Source organism: Solanum dulcamara, chromosome 5 (assembly GCF_947179165.1).
Source record: "Solanum dulcamara chromosome 5, daSolDulc1.2, whole genome shotgun sequence".
NCBI lineage: Eukaryota > Viridiplantae > Streptophyta > Magnoliopsida > Solanales > Solanaceae > Solanum > Solanum dulcamara.
In genome coordinates, this window is record NC_077241.1 from 77,991,623 (window position 1) to 78,010,724 (window position 19,102).

Genomic DNA, 19,102 nt, shown 5'->3' on the forward strand with positions numbered 1-19,102 from the left:
TAATGAAATGACAAGCTATCTCCTTTACTAAAAAGTTTATGAAAGTTATATTTAGAAAATATGCCCAAAAAAACCCTTTTCTTTGACTAGCTAACACTTCGATACCATCTTCATTTAATTTTTTATTAGGTTAAGAAAGGTTGAGACTCAATTATTTCTATAAAATGATAATAAAAAGAATATAGTTGTTGTTGCTTTTTTTGAGCAATGATAAAATTATTTTCGCGTGATTTATAGATTACGGGTTCAATAAACCATGAAAATATTTATTAATGTTTGCATTAGGATAGACGATCGACATCACACCCTGAAAAGCGACCCTTTCCCTAATTCTGCATAAACGCGAAATGCTTTGTTCATCAAATTGTCTTTTTTTCCTTCTTTTGACACCTATCAAAGATGAAATTAAGATAAAATTGCTATGAACCCCCAAAAGAAGCAATAAGCATCTAAAAAAGAATAGCAAAAAAAAAAAAGGAATTAATGCAAAGACCGAATCTTTTTTATTTTTTCACAGCTCTGTGTTTGTCATTATTGATCTTTATTTATTATTTTAATTTTGAATAGATTATTATGATACTATTTTCTTTTATTTTCTAACAAATTCATTATGCTTTGTAAGAAAAAATATTTTGTCACAACAAATGAACTTTAATTTAAGATCAAATTGAAGTTTGCACAATAAAATTCATTTAAAATGTTTCAAAGATATTGGTCTTTAAATCATTTACATATTTGACCTTATGATACACTTGGAATCTTTTTATGGTGATTTTTTTTTATGACTAAAATATTTTTTATTCTTTTCTTTTAGATGAAGCATCATATATCGATACGTAGAACTTACAAAAAAAAAGGAAATTGAATCAATAAAATATAAGTTTTGAATTCTTATGTTGAAAGTAGAGTTGTTTTTAACTCGAGAACCATGTAATTGAACATATTTGTCAAGTAAAATATTATAAGTAATGAATCTAAAGCAATAGAGAGTCTCTTTTTTGGGGGGGTGGGGGTGGGGGGTGAGGGAAGGGAGAGGGGATTTTACCACATATTTGATATCCGTTGTGGTACATCGATTAATATGGATTGGCTCCATATAGGACTCGTTAAAAGATAAAATCATTTTTTATAACATAATTTCTTTATTTTCAAAATTTGAACTGGCGATTTTTGAGAATTTTTCTGTTCATATTTCCAAACTTACACCTTATTAAAAGATAACATTTTTAGTCACTTTATCGTACCATCTTGGTCTTATTTAACACTTTCCACAACTGAATTGCTAGCAATATTCTTTTTATGGTAATATTTTGAGTAACTTTGATTAATTCTTGAGAGAAAAATAGTGAAAAGAGAGAACCAACTACTAAGTTAATGGAATGAGCAAAATGCAAAAAAGAATTAATATTTAAATTGATCAACAAACAACCCCAACAAAACAAAGATTCCAATAGGAATATGATCACTTTTGACCAACACACTCTTTAATTTCTCATGAAAGAATAATTCCAATTTTATTAAATTAAAAATATAGTACTAGTTAAGTTTCAACTTCAATATACCCTATCATTGCAATTGCTATAGAATAGGAGTTCGATTGGACCAAAAAATAGTTGTAAGATACCTGAAAAAATATATTTAAAACTCAATGCTTTAATTTATGGGAGGATTGAGAAGAGAATGAATTAAAAATGCTGTTAATTTAAAATACAAAAAAGTTGTTTTTGGACTGACTTTTGCTTATTCTTGAAGAACGATTCTTCAATTCTTGTCAAAATTTTCATTTTCCTTCTTTTTTTTTTATATAAAAGAATCCGTATTCGTTATTTTTTAGGTGCACGTGGGATAAATTTTACTTTAATGTAATAGTTCACAAAACGCACTAGTACGATGAGCTTGATTGAAAAAGTATGTTGAAAATTTAAAATTCGAGAACCTCTATTTAAGAGATCACTGGTTCAACAACTTGACCACTCTCGCAAGTGTCTTCTTCTTATTTATTCAACCATTTTTATAATAAGATCTGATTTTCAATTATGATAGAAGATATAATCATACCAAATGTGCACGAATGACACTAATTAACCATAAAGAGTGGAAACTTTATATTACCAAAAATCCATAAACTTCAAACTATTCAGAGTCCGGAGCCAAAAAAGGGCTACTTTTTTCTTCAAAAATGCATAAAGGGCCATTCTTTTTTTTAAAAAAAAAACAAAAGGAACATATCGTTACCTCAGCAGCGATTTCCTTTACTACTTTTAGCGCCGTTAAATTTTTTAATAAAATCGCTATTCTTGCAATGATTTTATAAAATTTAATTATTTTTTTAAATCATCATTGCGACAACAACAATTTTCAACTAACTTGTTTTAACATCCCTGCAAATACAACGATTTTCAACTTTCTTTTTAAACATCGCATATGTCACCATGATGAAATTTCAAAAGTAAATTAATTTTTTTTCATTTTATATTCGATATTCATTTTTATTTCTATTAATTAATCAGCCATTTATCTCATTTTGAGTACGAAGATTTCTACGTACCAAAGATAACTAAATTTTCAAGGTGCAAAATCGAAATCTCACAATAATATACACTTCAATAGTTTCAACTCCATCCAACCCCCTACGAAATTAAAATCAAGTTGAAGCCTAGTATTTCTAGTGAGTGAGTTTTAACTTCTTTAGGCTAATAGCATAAGATATATTATCAGATAACTTAAAAAATAATTATGGATATTTTACCATAAAAATAGTAGTCGAGAAAATAAGGCAAAATATGTGTTATATAACATGTTAAAATATATTGATAATGTATTAAAAAATATACACATATATATAAGTTAAATTCTTCCTCCTATATGTTTTTCTATTTTTTATTTTTATCTTTTTGGAGGTTATTTTATGTAGATAGAGTTAGACTAAAGATATATCGTATATAGAGCCCGTTTGGATGAGCTTAAAAAGAGTAACTTTTATGTATGAAGTGCTTTTAGAACTTTAAAGTGATGAAAGTTATTTTTATAAATAAACAGTTGGGTGTTTGGATAAAAGTGCTTAAATAAGGAAAATGATGTGAATTTTAGGGTTAAAAGAATAAAAAAGGTAGTTTGGGAATTTAGTTAAAATATAAGGGATATAAAAGTAATTTTTATGGTCAAAGAAAATGACTTTAAGCACTTAGGAAACAAAGTTAGGAATCCTAACTTTTCATTTTTGACTGACTTTAAGAACTTTATGGCTTAAAGTTAGCATTAGGCAAACACGTCCAAAAGCTAAAAAGGGGCTTTAAGTTGGTTTTGACCAACTTAAAGCCCATCCAAACGGGCTCATAGTAGTTAGTGATGGCTTATCATTAACAGTGATAAACTAAAATGCCCCTATTTGAAAGTAAAGTGTTAAGTATTTTATTTTTGGTTGTTTATTTATTTTTTTCCTAGTCGATTGGACCATACAGGGAATGAACTTTATCCGATATAATGTAAAATACTGTTTTATACTCTTTACTTTATCAATAAAATATCAAATTTAACCCAAAAAATAAAGGCTTGCAGTTGACTAAACCACAATATATATTTGGAATTGTTCTACAAAATAACACAGTTATTACTCTCTATGGTATATAATATTTCCATATATGTCCACTTTGTCTTGCTTTACTGCATATTGTTTGTTTATTCTTCTTGTCTCCACTAACACTCTATTCTTCATGTGCTCTCCACTTGAAAGTTTTAGTGTGGGTGTTTTTTCCTATTTGGTACACAAAAGTACTTACTGTGATAATTATAAATATTTTCTTAATTTATTTATAATTTTTAGTTTTAATATATTATTTTAATTTTGAGAGTCGGAATTTTGAATGATTCAGTAGGGGTTATAGCTGATACTAGAGACTCAAATAAAGCCTAATCAATGTTAATGTCTAATGCTAACAAAAAAAATTCAATTCAACGCTAAGAAATACAATAATATTTGATATTTGTTTCTTTAATTTTACTTTGATTTAGAAAATTAAAATACGTGTGTATTATTTATATTGAAACTCGATTGAGTTTGAATTACACATTATAAAGTTCATCTTTGGAGATGATACTTTCAATAATTTTATTATTATTTTAAAAAATTCAAATTCAAAACCTTTTATTAAAGAAAAAAGAATCTTAATTATCCCATCATATTTGAGGTGAAATTGTTGACTTTCTATTTCTACTGTTTGTTCACTTCTTCCCTTTCCTATTTTTCACTTTTAAAGACCTATATAGTTTCTCAACTATCATTAACATTTTTTAAAAAAATGAAAATACATTTAATTAACTTATATAAATGACAATATAAATAAATTTTATACTTTTAATGTAATTTAATAAGTTGTAATAGATTGTCTGCCTTGTTTTTCATGTAACTACCTCTAAGTTTTATTTATTTTACATCATTGGAGGGGCGGAGCACTCTTGTTATTGAAAACTTTTTTTAATTGAAAAATTATACTGTATAATATGTATATAGTGGCGCTATGGCGGAGCTACACTTGTCCAATGATTGTCAAATTGACAATTGACATCCTTAGTTAAAAAAATATAATTAATGGGTGGATAGGTAAGACGAGATTATGTATATAAGTTGACTCATTTACCTTCTTTGTGTGTTTAACTACTTTTTTTATATTTTGATCTCGTAGTAAAAATTTTAATTTCGTCACTATTTTTAGAGTTTAATTAGGCAATAGGCATCCCATGCATTTTGCATGGTTAACCCTACGTATATTCTTCATTTTTTTTGACAATTATTTTCCAAACATACGTAACATAGTAAGATTGCACTAGTCATAATTAATCAACTCATAATACTATTATTAGATGAAAATTAAAGTCATATTAAATACAGATTCAGTTGATAGCAATCTTAATTTTTTAAAATAAAATAGAGGACAATGAGTTGTACATGACCACTTAATTAATAATTAAGCTCCTAAACAAAACAAATAATAATAATAATAATAATAAAGAAAAAGATAGAAAAATAATTTGTGCTCGATACTATAGCTAGTCTACTCCCTCCATAGACATTGAAATTGTAGCACTTGCAAGTGCACCAAACTTATTCATAAACCAAAGCTAACATCTTTCATTAATCATGGTTAATTAATACAAACTTTAATGACTTAATTAATCATAAAAATTAATCTCTATTTATGACCCCATTTAGTGGCTTGAATATTGTTGATGATATTGTGTCATTGGACCAAAGTTGTGGTAGAATTGTCTTCTCCCTATTGAGCCTTGATGATCTTCTTCCTCTTCATGAACTCCCTCAACCTACAACCATAAAATTATATTTAAAAATAAATTAATAAAATAAATAATACAAGACTAAGAAATAATCAAATTTTTTTTCTCATTAATAAAAAATGCACATCACTAATTAAGGATTATAGTGGGCATCAATACGATCTCTCCACTTATGATCAGGCGTCCATAAGGAAAAATATTCTTGTATGCAGCGTTATGTTTTCTCTTTTATTATGCCTTACATGACACAAATCTTTATGTACTTTTTATAGGATTTCATTCAGAAAGGCTGAGTTCTGCTGAACTTGCGAACTCATTACACAAAAGATACAATAAAATAACTCAAAATTCTGGTTAGAATAAATCTTTTTGGTTGATTGATTGATCGATAAAATAAATATTTTTTTCTTGTTTAAGAAAAAGTGTTAAGAGAGAATATTACCCAAATATCATCTTCATCTTCATATCTATTAAACATTGATGATGAAGTTTTTGGAATCTCAAGATCAGCTTCATCATTACGAGCAAATCTGCCACGAATCCTTGGACGATTGTCTGCTAGTGTTTTTCGACATGCATACTGTTGTTGTACCATTATAAAAATTAATTGTACAATCACATTTTAATCAAAATAATACAAATAATAAAATCCTAAAAAAAATTGTGTTAATAAATTAATTACCTTTATAGTTTTGTTAAAATTTCTTTGAGTTCTTTTTGCTCTGTACCTATGAATTCTTTCTTTTCTTTCTTCTGCAGTATATCTCCCCACTTTGATATTTGCTGCTTCTTCAATAAATGTTCTTTCTCCTGATAATGGACTCGATGATAAAGTGTTTCTTGTTTGACTTGTCTTCATCTTCTGTTTAAAAAAAGGATAAATAATTAAGAAAAAATTAATATGTATTCATTTTTATTTTTATTTGACGATATTTGATTACGTATAACGATTAAGATTTTTTTTTTATACGTCAAAACTTGTCTTTAGAACTTATGATCTTGAACATCTCAAGATATAAACATACATAAAAAAGGTAGAGTTAAAAGAGTTTTCAAACAAAGTGAAACTACAATTTTTTGAGTGTATGAATTCTGGATTCTTGAAATGATAGTTCATTGGGTTCTAAATATAAATTATTAACATACAAGTGAATTTTTTAAATATAAATATAGTGTTTGAATCAAAACTGTTAAATTCTATCAAACTTGTAAGTGAATAGGTAGCTCCACCCCTATTTAGAAATGAAGAATTAACTTAAATAATCATTTGACCACTGATTAAATTAAAAGTAGTTTGTGAATATATAATATAAATATATATTTATGTACATGATCATGTATATCAGTGTATAATCTAGATATAACGACTAAAATTTATGTATAATTTGTCCGACTATTTGTATAAAGACCCCTTTTCAAAATATCAACAGATGTCGTTCTTTTTTTTCCCGAACTTACTAAAAGAAATACTATTGAATAAACCGTTGACAGACATTGAGTGAATCTTTTAAATACAAATACAAAGTTTGGACCAATACTGCTGAATTCAGTCAAATTCATAAAAGAATTACATAATTCCATTTTTATTTTCGAATATAGAAAGATGTCATTCGTTTTTTTCGAAGGTACTTAAAAAAAATACTTAGAAAAATGGGAATTATAAGAAAGGAGGACTAACTTGCAAGTCACCAGTGCTGCAAACCCTTCTCATTTGACCAGAAGAAAAGCTGTTTTCAGGTGAGCTAATTGCTGCTGATGTTTGAAAATTTGTAGACTCAATTAAACTATCAAACTTTGGTGTAAAAATAGAAAAACTTGCTTTATCATTATTATTATTATTATCAAAACAATTACTACTAAAACTCCTCTGCATCAATTTCACATCATTTTGAGGCACCATTAAAGAGTAATCAGATTCAAAATGGACTTGAAATTCCTCTGCTTTTACGGAGTAATCAAGAAATCCATCTACACCAGCCAAAGAATTGGGATTTCCAATTTGGCAAAGTGAAAGATTCTCAAATTGATGACTTGGAGGTGAAGATGAGAGAAGGGTTGAAGCAATTTGGTCAATTGAAGGTGTGTCATCAACTCTGGTTTGTGGGGTTTCTTGTATCAAACAGTGGGTGGGCATGGTGAAATTGCTGTTATCTTGGAAAATAGTATTATCAATGAAAGAAGGGGAAAAAGGGTCAGTAAAGAAAGTGTTGTCAAATACAAAAAGTTCAGAAGACATTGAAAAAAATTGAATCTTGGAAGTAAATTTCAAAGGTTTTGTTGTTTTTTGTAGAAACAGGACAAAAATGTTCAAGATGATTTCAGAATTGTTTGTCCATATTGACAGCGGAAGAAGACAAGAAACTAATTTTCTCTCTGATTATTTTGGCTCTGATTGAGTGAAGAAATATAGCAGCAAAAAGCTGTGTTTCACTATTGCTTTTTGTTTGGTTTGTGGAGAAAGAAGACAATTTAAATTTGGAGTGTTCTTTCTTTCTCTGTGTATGTAAGCAAAAACAAAATCAGACAAGGAGAGATTACTAGTCCACTTCCATTATATAAAGGAGGAGACTTTGGAATAAGTCCTATCTATCTTTTTTTTATGTCACTCAATAAGAAGTTAGTAGTCGCTGCGGTCTGATTTATAGGTCACGGTTTTGAGTGATGAAAATAATTATTTATATTTGTGTAGAATAGATCGTTTATATCATGCCTTTCTCAAGCCATGAAAATAATCATTCATACTGATATAGAATAGATTGTCTATATTATGCTTTTTGAAGTACGATCCTTCTCAAATCATGAAAATAATTATTAATGTTTGTATAGGATAGATCATATATTTCATGCCTTTCTCGAATCATGAAAACAATTATTAATACTAATTTAAAATAAATTATATATATTATGCTTTTTAAAGTGTGATCCTTTCTCAAATCATAAAAATAATTATTAATAGACGGCCTATATCATATCATGTTTCTTGAAGTGTCATTATTTCTCAAATTCGAATTGTCTTTTTACTTGAAGAGTTGTCCAAATATTTTTAACACGTTTTCCATTTCTTTTCAAAGCAGACTATCGAGTACTTCAGTAGAATTTAGGGAGAGATTTTTTTTTACTATTGGTAATAGTTTAGTTGTGAAGTAATTCTTTTTTCCTTTTTTATTCACTACACTACAATACTATGGTTGTCTTGATATTGTTTTTATATATTTTTGGTGGAATTTATTGATTTCTCCTTTAAATTTTCAGTAAAATTTCATTAGACATATGAATTATGATATATTTTAATTAAGTACTTGAATATATAATAAAGTGTTTCTATTACACTTTCATTCATTCATAGTTTAAGTGTTCAAAAAAGTTTATAAGCAAATTTAAAGAGCTGACGATGTCTCCGATCTATATTTTTATTGGGTAATGTAAATATATCCTAACTATGGCAACGAGAGAGACAAAATGATTTAGGTCGAAGTCATAATCGAACATGATACTTATCTGATAATTTTTTAAAAATAAAGTTACATATTTATTATTTGCCATGACTTTTGACCTGATATTAAATGCTTGATCCTAATTGTTATTAGTGAAAGAATGATCTCATATACTTTAGGCTTGGTTTAAAATAGCCACTCATATATATGTGTCAAAGCAATTTGATCTCTAAACTTTAACGAAAGAATCAAGTAAACACTTTTGATCTTTATTAATTATTAGATAAAATCTGACAACTATATTTCATGTCTCATTTATTAAAGCAATTATAAATAAATCTGACGAATTTCTGTTTAACCAAACAAATTTCAGTCCATTGATTTTTTGTGTGTAAAAGATTCAAATTCTCACCGTGAAAAATGGCAGGGGAGGAGGAAATGTGTCTTTCAGAAATTCCACGGTTTGTAAAATTTTGTATAAAAACACCCAATTTGAGAATTGAATTCATTTTGACTCTGGCCACAAGACGCTTCTGGTCGAAATCTTATAAGGATTTCATATTCATTGTTTATCTTAATAATCAAAAAATGGCGTCAGCACAATAAGGCAGAAAATCGTAAAATTTTTCAAAATCTATGGCTCATGGATCTCATGGGCACCCTTAAAGCCGATCCACCATGTAAAATTTCTCTTGTATCTCTCAAATCTCTATAAGCTAATGTCAAAATTGGATGATTTGACCCGGTTACTTAATGTTGCTCGGATTCTTCAAAAATATTGTCACATTACTACTATAGGCACGCGTATAAACCGTGGCGAAACTAAAAATTTTGCAAAGGGTGTTCAAAACTTTAGTATATATCTCTATAAAAGTTGTTTTTTATTTCTATTTGCATAATATAATTGTTTTTGAGGAAGGGTGTTTGAGTGACCACACTTGGATCAATGTAGCTTAGGCTACTGCTCGTCTGACATTTTTGAAGAGTCTGTGCAAGTCATGATTCTTTTTGAAGTAAGAATGTAAGGTGTAATGTGTTTGACTTTATAATCGTTTTTCATGTTTTGGTTTTGCAGTTTGGTGTTTCGCGCTATGGTGGTGAGTTGTATTTTACGTCCGTTTATTTTGTTTCTCCAGTGCTATTGATTTGCTCTTTATTTGTGTTTGTTTCATCAGTTTGATTACTATATGTCTAAATGTTTGTTCCAAAGGGGTTCATCGTCTTGCTGAAGGATTTCATAACTCAATTGAGATATAAATGCTTACAGCAAAGTGCAGATTTTTTCGACTTTTGAGCTAATTTTGATTTTAGTATTTCGATGTGATGTGAATGGAAAATATAAAGTTCGTATCCTAGAAAATATTGGCTAAGACTTAGTATCGTAGCATATATTGAAGAACTATTAACTTCCTTCATCTTGATGTAGCATATTTCAACAAGAGAAAGGAATTGACAGATGAATATTCAATAATTAAACGTCGATTCATGGGGTTTTGTGATCAAATCTAAAGAATTTCCCTTGTGGTGTTGACTGTTGCCCTACTATTCTACAAACTCATCTACATTTGATATTATGCAACTACGTTTAGTAGTTATATAACGTCCTCTCTGATCTCATCGACTGCAATGGACCATGTTCATCGTATGTGCTAAGGAAAAGAGCTTTATATGGGTGATATGACAAGGTAAGATACTTTCTTTTTCTTCAGTATCATGTTAATTACTGCCTTTCTGATGAACAAACTTCTGTTTTCGACAGGTATAAGTGCTGTGCTGGTTATATGCCTTGCAGTGGTAGGTGTGGATAAAGTAGTTGCCCTGAATTTTGCCTTGTAACTGAGTTCAGTAAAAAATTGGTTCATTTATTTAAATTGGGAATTAGATGCTGCATAACAATACACATAGCAATATTCTGCTGTAATGCTGATGTATTGACTTTCGCGACTAGGTTTGTTGTTGCTTTGGAAATTCAGTGAGCTCAACTCGCTTCCTATTGCAAGATGAATTCAACATATGAACAACAAAATTTGATAATTGCATTATCGTAGGCTCTCTCTCTGTTTCCCCAAATCTTCCTCATTTGTTAGATCGCGTAGTTCATGTATATGAAATTTGATCAAACATGTTTCCTTTCTTGCCTATGTAGAATTGCAGCTTGTCTTACTGGAGATGATGGACTTGAGGATGCTGCTCATATATTGACATGCCTCTCTGACATGGTCTACTATTCGTAAGCTTCTATACATTCTTCATTAGCATTATTTATTCCGACAAAACAATTCAACATTGTTCAATTTGCTGCACATTTGGTTGCAGGGTCTGTGCCTGTATGCAGCTAAGCAGGAGATGGTTGATCTTCTCTCAAGTTTTTTTCCCCAGTTTCCTTTTATCATTTAATATCTACTATTCTTGAGATTGCAGACACAACACAAGATTGAATTGGACAAAAGAGATGGCAAGTTTGGTGATCCTTCACCAATGACAATACTACCCCTTCAACAGATGTCGCGGCTTGATCAGCCTTATGGACCAACGGTTGGATATCCTCCGGCCTATGGGGCACCTTACGGTCAACCACAACCTCCTCATCATCAAGGTTATCCAGCACCAGCTTCTGGCTTCCCACCACCCTCAGCCTCAGCTTATCCACCTCCAGGACCTTATCCACCGCAGCAACAACCTGGCTTCTGGATGTGATGATTTTGAAGATTTATAATGTCGTTTCACATGAATGAAGCACGAAAAGTGTTGTCTCTACGATCGGATGGAACTAGCAATTATATATAGCAACCATGTTTAATTTTTTGCTTGTCCTGATATCTATGTACATTTCCCTGTCTCATGAAAATATATAGTAGGCTTTTTGTGATTAACAGAAAACATATGTATGCATCCTAGAGCTGAGTTATTTTTTGGTGTTTGGATATTACATTTGTTGTGACATGTGATGTGCTAATAGAAATGGAAAATTTTCATTTTGATTGTTGTTTACTAGCTAAACTTGGGTTATGGATTCATAAATGCATATTTTTTGTTTCTATGTTCTATTTAGTAGGAAGGGAACTTTGGAGCTACGATAAAAATGTCCTTGTGTAACCTCATGGGTTAGATCCACTTGGCGTATGACCTTTCCTTGAACCCTGTCTGAATGCGAATGCGGGATACTGGATGCACCGAGCAGCCCTTTTAATTTCTTTCCAATTTTCAGATTTTCATAATCATGATACCATGAACCTTAGGCTTGATGTTTTCCACAAGTTTGTAAATGTCCCATCATGGTAGTAGGAAATTGAATTGAGGGAAACTGCAATGGTATAGTGATTTCCAGATTTCAGTTGATAGGTAAAACCTTACCTGCATCGGGAAGTCAAATTAAACAATTTAACTTCAACAACTTAAAAAAAGAATGAAGTGAAATTAGTTAGTGTGTATAACAGAAACATAATATCTTATATTCATTAGTTTGATGTAAATTACACATTAGGGGCAATTAAGTTTTTGTCTATCACTTGCTCTAACTACACTCTGAACATTGTTATGATCAATTTGTAATACTCAAATATTTCATTAAAAACTACATTATTTGTTAATATTTCTAACATTCCGAAAAGTATTAAGACTAAACAGGAGAGCTATAAACCCAAAGGATTAGTCTATGGGCTATCTATTATGTGGAACTTGACAGAGCCCATTTAACCTATAAATTCATTAACAGAAAGGGGCAAAAAATATCTTCCAACTATCCGAAATAGTTCACATTTACCAAAGCAAACGGATGGTATTATTGAGCTATTTTTGATAGTGCGGATGATAATTTTGATCTTATTTTTTTCCATGTTGGACTGCCATGTGAACGATCTAAATGGATCATTTGGATATCCGTTAGTTTGAAGGCATTTGTGGTCCAAAAAATAGATGGAAAAAGATATTTTTGATATCCAAAGCAAATGGAGGATAAATAAAAAAGCTATTTAAAATAGTTTAAAAATATTTTTGACTTTTTTTCTATTTAATCAATAATGAACAATTGACATATAAAGTTAAATAGAGTACGAATGAAAACACACTCTCTCTATATATATATAAAATAAAATATTTAAAATAAAAGGTTATATCTTTTATTTAGTAGTTCTTTACATTAAATTCACATATTAATCAGAAATACGTAATGGGCACAGTACTTGTTTAATAATCAATAATTCACTAATGATTGGTCATTATACATTTGATTTGAACAAGAAACAAAATTGGTGAGGACCAAAAAAGTAAATTTCCCTCACCTGAAATTAAAAAATAAGAAGTAAAAGACAAAATGACACTACAATATTATACTAGCTAGACTGCTGACTCTGTGACTATAAATGTTTGACTTTCCATCTACATATAAACCAATGAAAAAAGAAATAAGATCTACTCCTATTGAATCATAGATAATAACATTATTAATCGAATGATCATCTCAGAAATTAACTCTATTTTTAATAATTTATTTTTATAAATAAAGAGATCACTCATGACATCAATTAACTTAAACAAGTATAGAAATAAAGCGTATTTTAATATCAATCGAGGATAAATTTAGCTTTTTGACGATTCATCGATTAAAAAAAGTTACGTGGCCTTATTGTGGATATATAGTACTTTAGCAACATGATCATGGTGTGTTAGCTGTAATAATTTTTCTCTTTTGGATTATATTCTTTAAAAGGTACTATAGTCTAAAGTGAAGCGTGGGCGGCTCTTTTCTTTATTTCATTTTTTCTTCATCTTTTTATCTACTTTGACAAGGAAAAAAAACCCAAAAATTATTTTAATTTGTGGCATATATATTCTTCATTTGGTGTTTTGATGTTTATTATATTTATTGTATCATGATCTTTTGTTTTTCCTCAGACAATTAATCCTATCCTTTATAGACCCCATATCAAATTAGTGCTAGTTAAATAAGGTTATTCATAAATTCTAATTTTCTTAGATAATTAAATCATGATCTAGAATTTACTCTTTCAATCACAATTTTTCACTCAAGACTCATCACGCAAACCTCACAACTACTAAATCAACTTTTTATCACATATATAGGACCATATATCATGCTATGATGCAACTGAAATTATCAAGTGACTAGTTCTAATTATTAAGTGTCTTCCCAATCAATAAATTGACCATTTTTTACTCGTTATCAGTATCATAGCAACAGGAAAAGAGCGTATCATCTATAAAGTCCCTCACTCTCGAAAAGAAATTCAAGACATAGATTAAAACCAATTTATTGATTTTTTTAATTTATTAATAATAGAAATAAAAGACGGCTATATATAATAAAATTAGAGGGCTTCCTGTGACTTTCTATGTTGACTAATGAGCATTTCATAAAAGATTTAAAAATGACGATAAGAGAAGTACAAATTAATTTATCTACGTGAAACTACAAAGAAATGACCTCTCTGAATATAAATTAATTAAGCAATATTCTGTTAGTTGTCAATTGTTTCCCTTTTTGGATATAAAATAAAGCGTGGGCGGCTATTTTCTTTCTTTGTTTTTTTTTCCATCTTTAATTTGTTTGAATGAAACATTCCTAGGTTGGCTTTTGTTATAAATCGACAAATTGAATAAAGAATAAATTAAAAATTCTTTATATTGATTTTAGGGTACGTCATTATTTATAAGTACTTAAAGAGAATAAAATAAAATAAATATTTTCTTTGTAAATACTAAACTATTTTGTCGGGTATTGGACACGTGGCACCATATAAATTAATCCATAGCTGGATTATGCAGGAAGGCTTCGTTACGCGTCGGCCACGTCGTCTCTAATACATTCACAACGTACGGACTACAGTATTAATTTTAGTCTAATTTACATAAATAGCATATATTATTTCTCTAATTTTTTTTAAATTATGAAAAATTCTTAAAATTTATGAATTTCGAATACATCACTTGACTCCCGAATATATTACTGGACTTTCGAATATATCAGCATACATCCGAATACATAAAAAAGAGATGTATCAGAGATGGAAAGAAACGTGTATCAGAAAATGGATATGACATCCGGATACATAGAAGGGTTGTATCACGGAGGGGAGGGATAGGAATGTATCACCGAGAGAAGAGTGATGTATATGAGAGGGTTTTTTTGATTTTTTTTTTTTAAAATAATAGAAAATTTTAAATATTATGATAAAATAAGATATGTATTTAAGTAATTTTTTCTTAATTATAATCTTATAAAGTCATATACTTTTTGTAGTCCAAGTGATACACTATTTAATTTCATATTGAGTAGTGGTGATAAATTAGGGATGATGGATTTTTTTTCGTTTTTCACTTGGATATTCGATATCCAACTAAGATTTCTTTTGTTGTTCATTTTTTTTCTATGGAATAAGGTATTGTCTAATATAGTTTTTTGTTATAGAATTGTGAAAACCAAATAAAATTTTGAATGACTAGTCATAATATTAAATTGAGATCTACAAATTTTTTTTTGATACATTCAAAATTGACTAGATGAAATTCTTAAATCTGCTAAAAGAAGAAATTAAACTTTATTTTTTTTTAGCACGTTTACTATGTTATAATTTTTTTTGCGTGTGTTTATGACCTTCATTCGCCAATAAATTGACACATTGATCGTGATCTTATAAGCTTCCAACATATATACTTATGGTTTGCAATTATAGTCCCAAATAAGTGACATTGCAAATTTATCCTGAGCTTCTTTGATAAACAATACATCAAATAGCTAGGCAGTTTTTTTCCACTTTCCATACTTTATAGTTCATTTCTTTTGCCCATGGATCTATAAGATTTTTTTAAAATTTTATTTTCAGCTCCCTAACAAAGACGAATCGAACTCGAGACATCTGATTAAAGATGAAGGAATACTTACCACTCCATCACACCTACCACTCCATCACACCTCTGGTTGGTAACTATAAGATTAATTAAGCCAAGATCTAGTACTACTATTACCAACTATGACAATGACACTATGCTCCACCACTTTTCATCAATTTATTTCTTCTGCATTTCTATTTGTTAAACTAGTTCAAATCAATTAACTGAGTAATATGAGTACTAAATTGGTTGCTATGAATTTATTTTTATTTTTAAAAAAATATCTTCATTTTCGACAAGGAATTTTTGGTACATGACAGCTTTCACATCTGCCCAAAAGAAGATAAGGGAATATTATTAAACAGCCATACATAATAAACAACCTCAATAATTAGAGAGACAGTAACAAAGGTGTCGATTAATTGAATATGAAGGGACAAACAAACAAACATACAAGAAATGGGCACAAAGATTAAGATTGAAGTCCAACACTACAAATGGCAAAGTTTTGATATGCCAATAACTTATATTAGGACCAGCCTATAGAGGCCAGGTTGATTGTGCTACTTCAATTTGACACTTGTTTTTTTGGCTATTGTTGCATTAGATAAAGACTCATTCCCATTGATTGAGATGAGTGTTGCCTACCACTAAGAGTTGTAACTGAGGGATAATTGAAATTCCTTCACTATAAATAGAGGTTTGTGAGATCAAATGAATGTGCATTTAAGTAAAGATATATACCTCTAATTTTTGAGCATTAATCAGTCGAGACAAAAAAATATTTGGTTCGAATGTTGCTAATAAATAGATCAGTCAGGTGCAAGCTTGGATCTGGCTCCATTAGTGCATCATACTGATAACTAATTTTCTCATAATTAAATAGTCTTGTTCGGGTTATAAACAGGAATTTTGATTAGGGAGTAGCAGAGACAGATTAGTGATTTAAACTTTATGAGTTTTGAATTTTAGGATTATAACTTTATTGCTAGTCATTAGATTTTAAATTTAATGTTTATATATATTTAATTAATTTCTCAATACATATATATAATTTGAGCTAATACTACTATATTTTGCGGAACATGTATCCTGAAGGCTACCTTAGCGACTAGGGGGTTCTTTAATTTACCTTTATATATAATTGGATCTTATTAATTCAGCATGAGTTTGAATTAATCAAATTAATTTAAATTAATTAAATGAGTGAATTTCAAATACCAAATATCTTACTAGAAGAAATATAAGTTGCCAATCTAGAACTTAGCTGGGATAGATAGGTCTTTTTGTGTTGGTAGGGGCCATGGAATATTAGCTAGGTACTCCATCTGAAAACCCTAATTATATTCTAAGACCTAAGACCTAGGTTTTATTCTTCCATGCTGACACAAAACACCAAGCCCAAGTTCCATCAAATTAAAAAGACATAAAGAGATTGATAGCTCTAACTCATAGGAACATCCTTTAACTATGATTGTTAAAATTTTATAAATATATATTTTAGTCGAAGATACTTTGATTCAGATAAGCAACGAGATGATTGTCGTTGAAAATCATTTGGATAATGTATAAAATATTTGTGTGTATTAAGTAGTTTTCTTAATGTAAAATTGTCTATTAATCATGTATAGGAAGGATTAATGAACATGTGCTTATAAACAAAATTAATTACTCCTACTTTGAAATTAAAATAGATGAAATTTCTCAATTCTTAATTATAAATTTCGGATTAAAATCTCGAACTAAATAACTAATCATTATTTTCTAAAAAACATATCGTACACTATTGAAGTGGAAGACAAGATCCGGTTTAACCGGCAAGGTACAAACACTGATAGCCAACAGTATTCCACACTACAAGCCCCTCATGTCTTATATTTATCACTTTATTATTCTTAAACTTTTAAATTAAAAATAAAAAAATCTTATAATCTGAACAAAACCTGATTTTGTTTTAATTATTCTGTTTAAATGATTAAATATCATCCGTCTTAATTTCATAGACAAATCGTATTAGAGGTTCTCAGATCAAATCTCATTACTCCTAATTTCCAGCTCTGCTTTAGAGAAAAACTTACAGAAATATTTAAGATACGCTTATTTCCAAACAAGTTAAAATCGGTAATGTTATATTTTATTTATCCAAAATTTGATTAAAAAAATGTTGAATGGGTTTAACTTATTTTAAATTTGATACTATTGACCATATTGTGAGACACAGTAACAGCCAAAATTGACTGAATTTGGAAAGAAATTAATTGGAGGAGTGTTTCTATTGCAATTGTGACAAGTGATAAGATCAACGTAGTTGGGACGATAGAAATTCCTACATTTTTAATTAGAAGTTATTACGAATTTGATCGAATCTCAATACCATAACGAAATACTAGATGAACATCCAAAATTGAAAATTTAAACTATTTATCTTCATTCCATATTCTCAAAATTGTAGAGACTATACAATAACATTTTCACTTTTCCTCCGTAATCATTTTCCCACCTCTTTTTTTTTTTTTTAATCTTGTAGTTATATACATTTTACACTATCAAATCCAAATCATTTTACCCCCAAAAAATGCTACAAACCGGCGGCGACCGGAGAATACTCGCCGTAAAAATCAGAAATGCCGGAAGCCAACCATAATCTCTCATTAAAACTCTCTTGCATATCGTCGGGAATAAACGGCGTCCGGCAAAGTGGACAAGTTTTCTGATCATGGTCCATCCAACGGTCCAAACAGCTCCGGTGGAAAATATGCCGGCAATTCGTCAACCGTCTGATCTCATCTTCTCCGTCAAACTCGTACAAGCAAACTGCGCAGCTCTCCGGCGGGTCAACCAGCTCGGAGAACTTCACCACCGGTAGTAGCTCCCGGATCAACGCCGCCGACACTGAATGGAGCTCCGAGTGTGATTCGGGTCGGGTCGGGAACGACATTTCGGGTTCAAGGAAATCACCGAGACCAAAAACGGTGAAAAGCGTGCAAATGAACTTTCTAATGAATCCTAGAATGGTAAGTAAGTAGACTAGCAATTTGGGTAAGAATAAATCCGTGTATCCCACCGGAAAACCCATATTTTTTTTCTCGAAATACTAATATGTAAGAACAAAAAAGACAACTCTAGTATTGTTGAAATGGAGAGTGAGGAGCAGAACGTGAGATTTGAGAAAGCGGAGAGAAAACGGGAAACGGGGAGGTGGATTATATAGGGGTAGAGGTGGAGAGATGAAATGACAGAAAAGGGTATGAATTTTGGAGGAAATTGCGGTGAACCTGTGTGAATATGAGGGGTAGGTCGTGGAAGGGGGTGGGGGTAGTAGGGACGTGACGATGTGTTTGTATTATACGCTAATGTCCCATTCGATAGTTGTAGGGGTGCAGTTGTCATACAATTTGGGCCGCTCACTGATAAACACGTTGTGTTTTTCTCCTTTTTACCTAAAAGATTTAACGGTGTTTTAGTTGGACGTTTATTTATTTTAAGTTTGATAAGTAGATACATTATTAATGAATAGACATATTTGT

The 19,102-nt window shown here is 29.9% G+C and overlaps 2 protein-coding genes and 1 pseudogene across 2 annotated transcripts; 1 reads left to right on the forward strand and 2 right to left on the reverse strand.

The window, feature by feature from the left end:
• Positions 1–5,069: 5,069 nt before the first annotated feature.
• LOC129888585 (zinc finger protein CONSTANS-LIKE 2-like) lies at positions 5,070–7,885 on the reverse strand. Its single transcript, XM_055963537.1, has 4 exons — positions 6,971–7,885; positions 5,975–6,154; positions 5,735–5,872; positions 5,070–5,319 (listed from the first exon to the last, which is right to left on the reverse strand). The coding sequence occupies exons 1-4, from the start codon at positions 7,526–7,528 to the stop codon at positions 5,206–5,208; spliced, it is 990 nt and encodes a 329-aa protein (XP_055819512.1). The 5' UTR covers positions 7,529–7,885; the 3' UTR covers positions 5,070–5,205.
• A 1,261-nt stretch (positions 7,886–9,146) lies between these two features.
• On the forward strand, positions 9,147–11,511 carry LOC129890802 (uncharacterized; annotated as a pseudogene).
• Positions 11,512–17,979: 6,468 nt separating this feature from the next.
• Positions 17,980–18,742, reverse strand: LOC129888586 (brassinosteroid-responsive RING protein 1-like). The gene has a single exon (XM_055963538.1). The coding sequence runs from the start codon at positions 18,649–18,651 to the stop codon at positions 18,154–18,156; it is 498 nt and encodes a 165-aa protein (XP_055819513.1). The 5' UTR covers positions 18,652–18,742; the 3' UTR covers positions 17,980–18,153.
• Between the last annotated feature and the right edge of the window lie 360 nt (positions 18,743–19,102).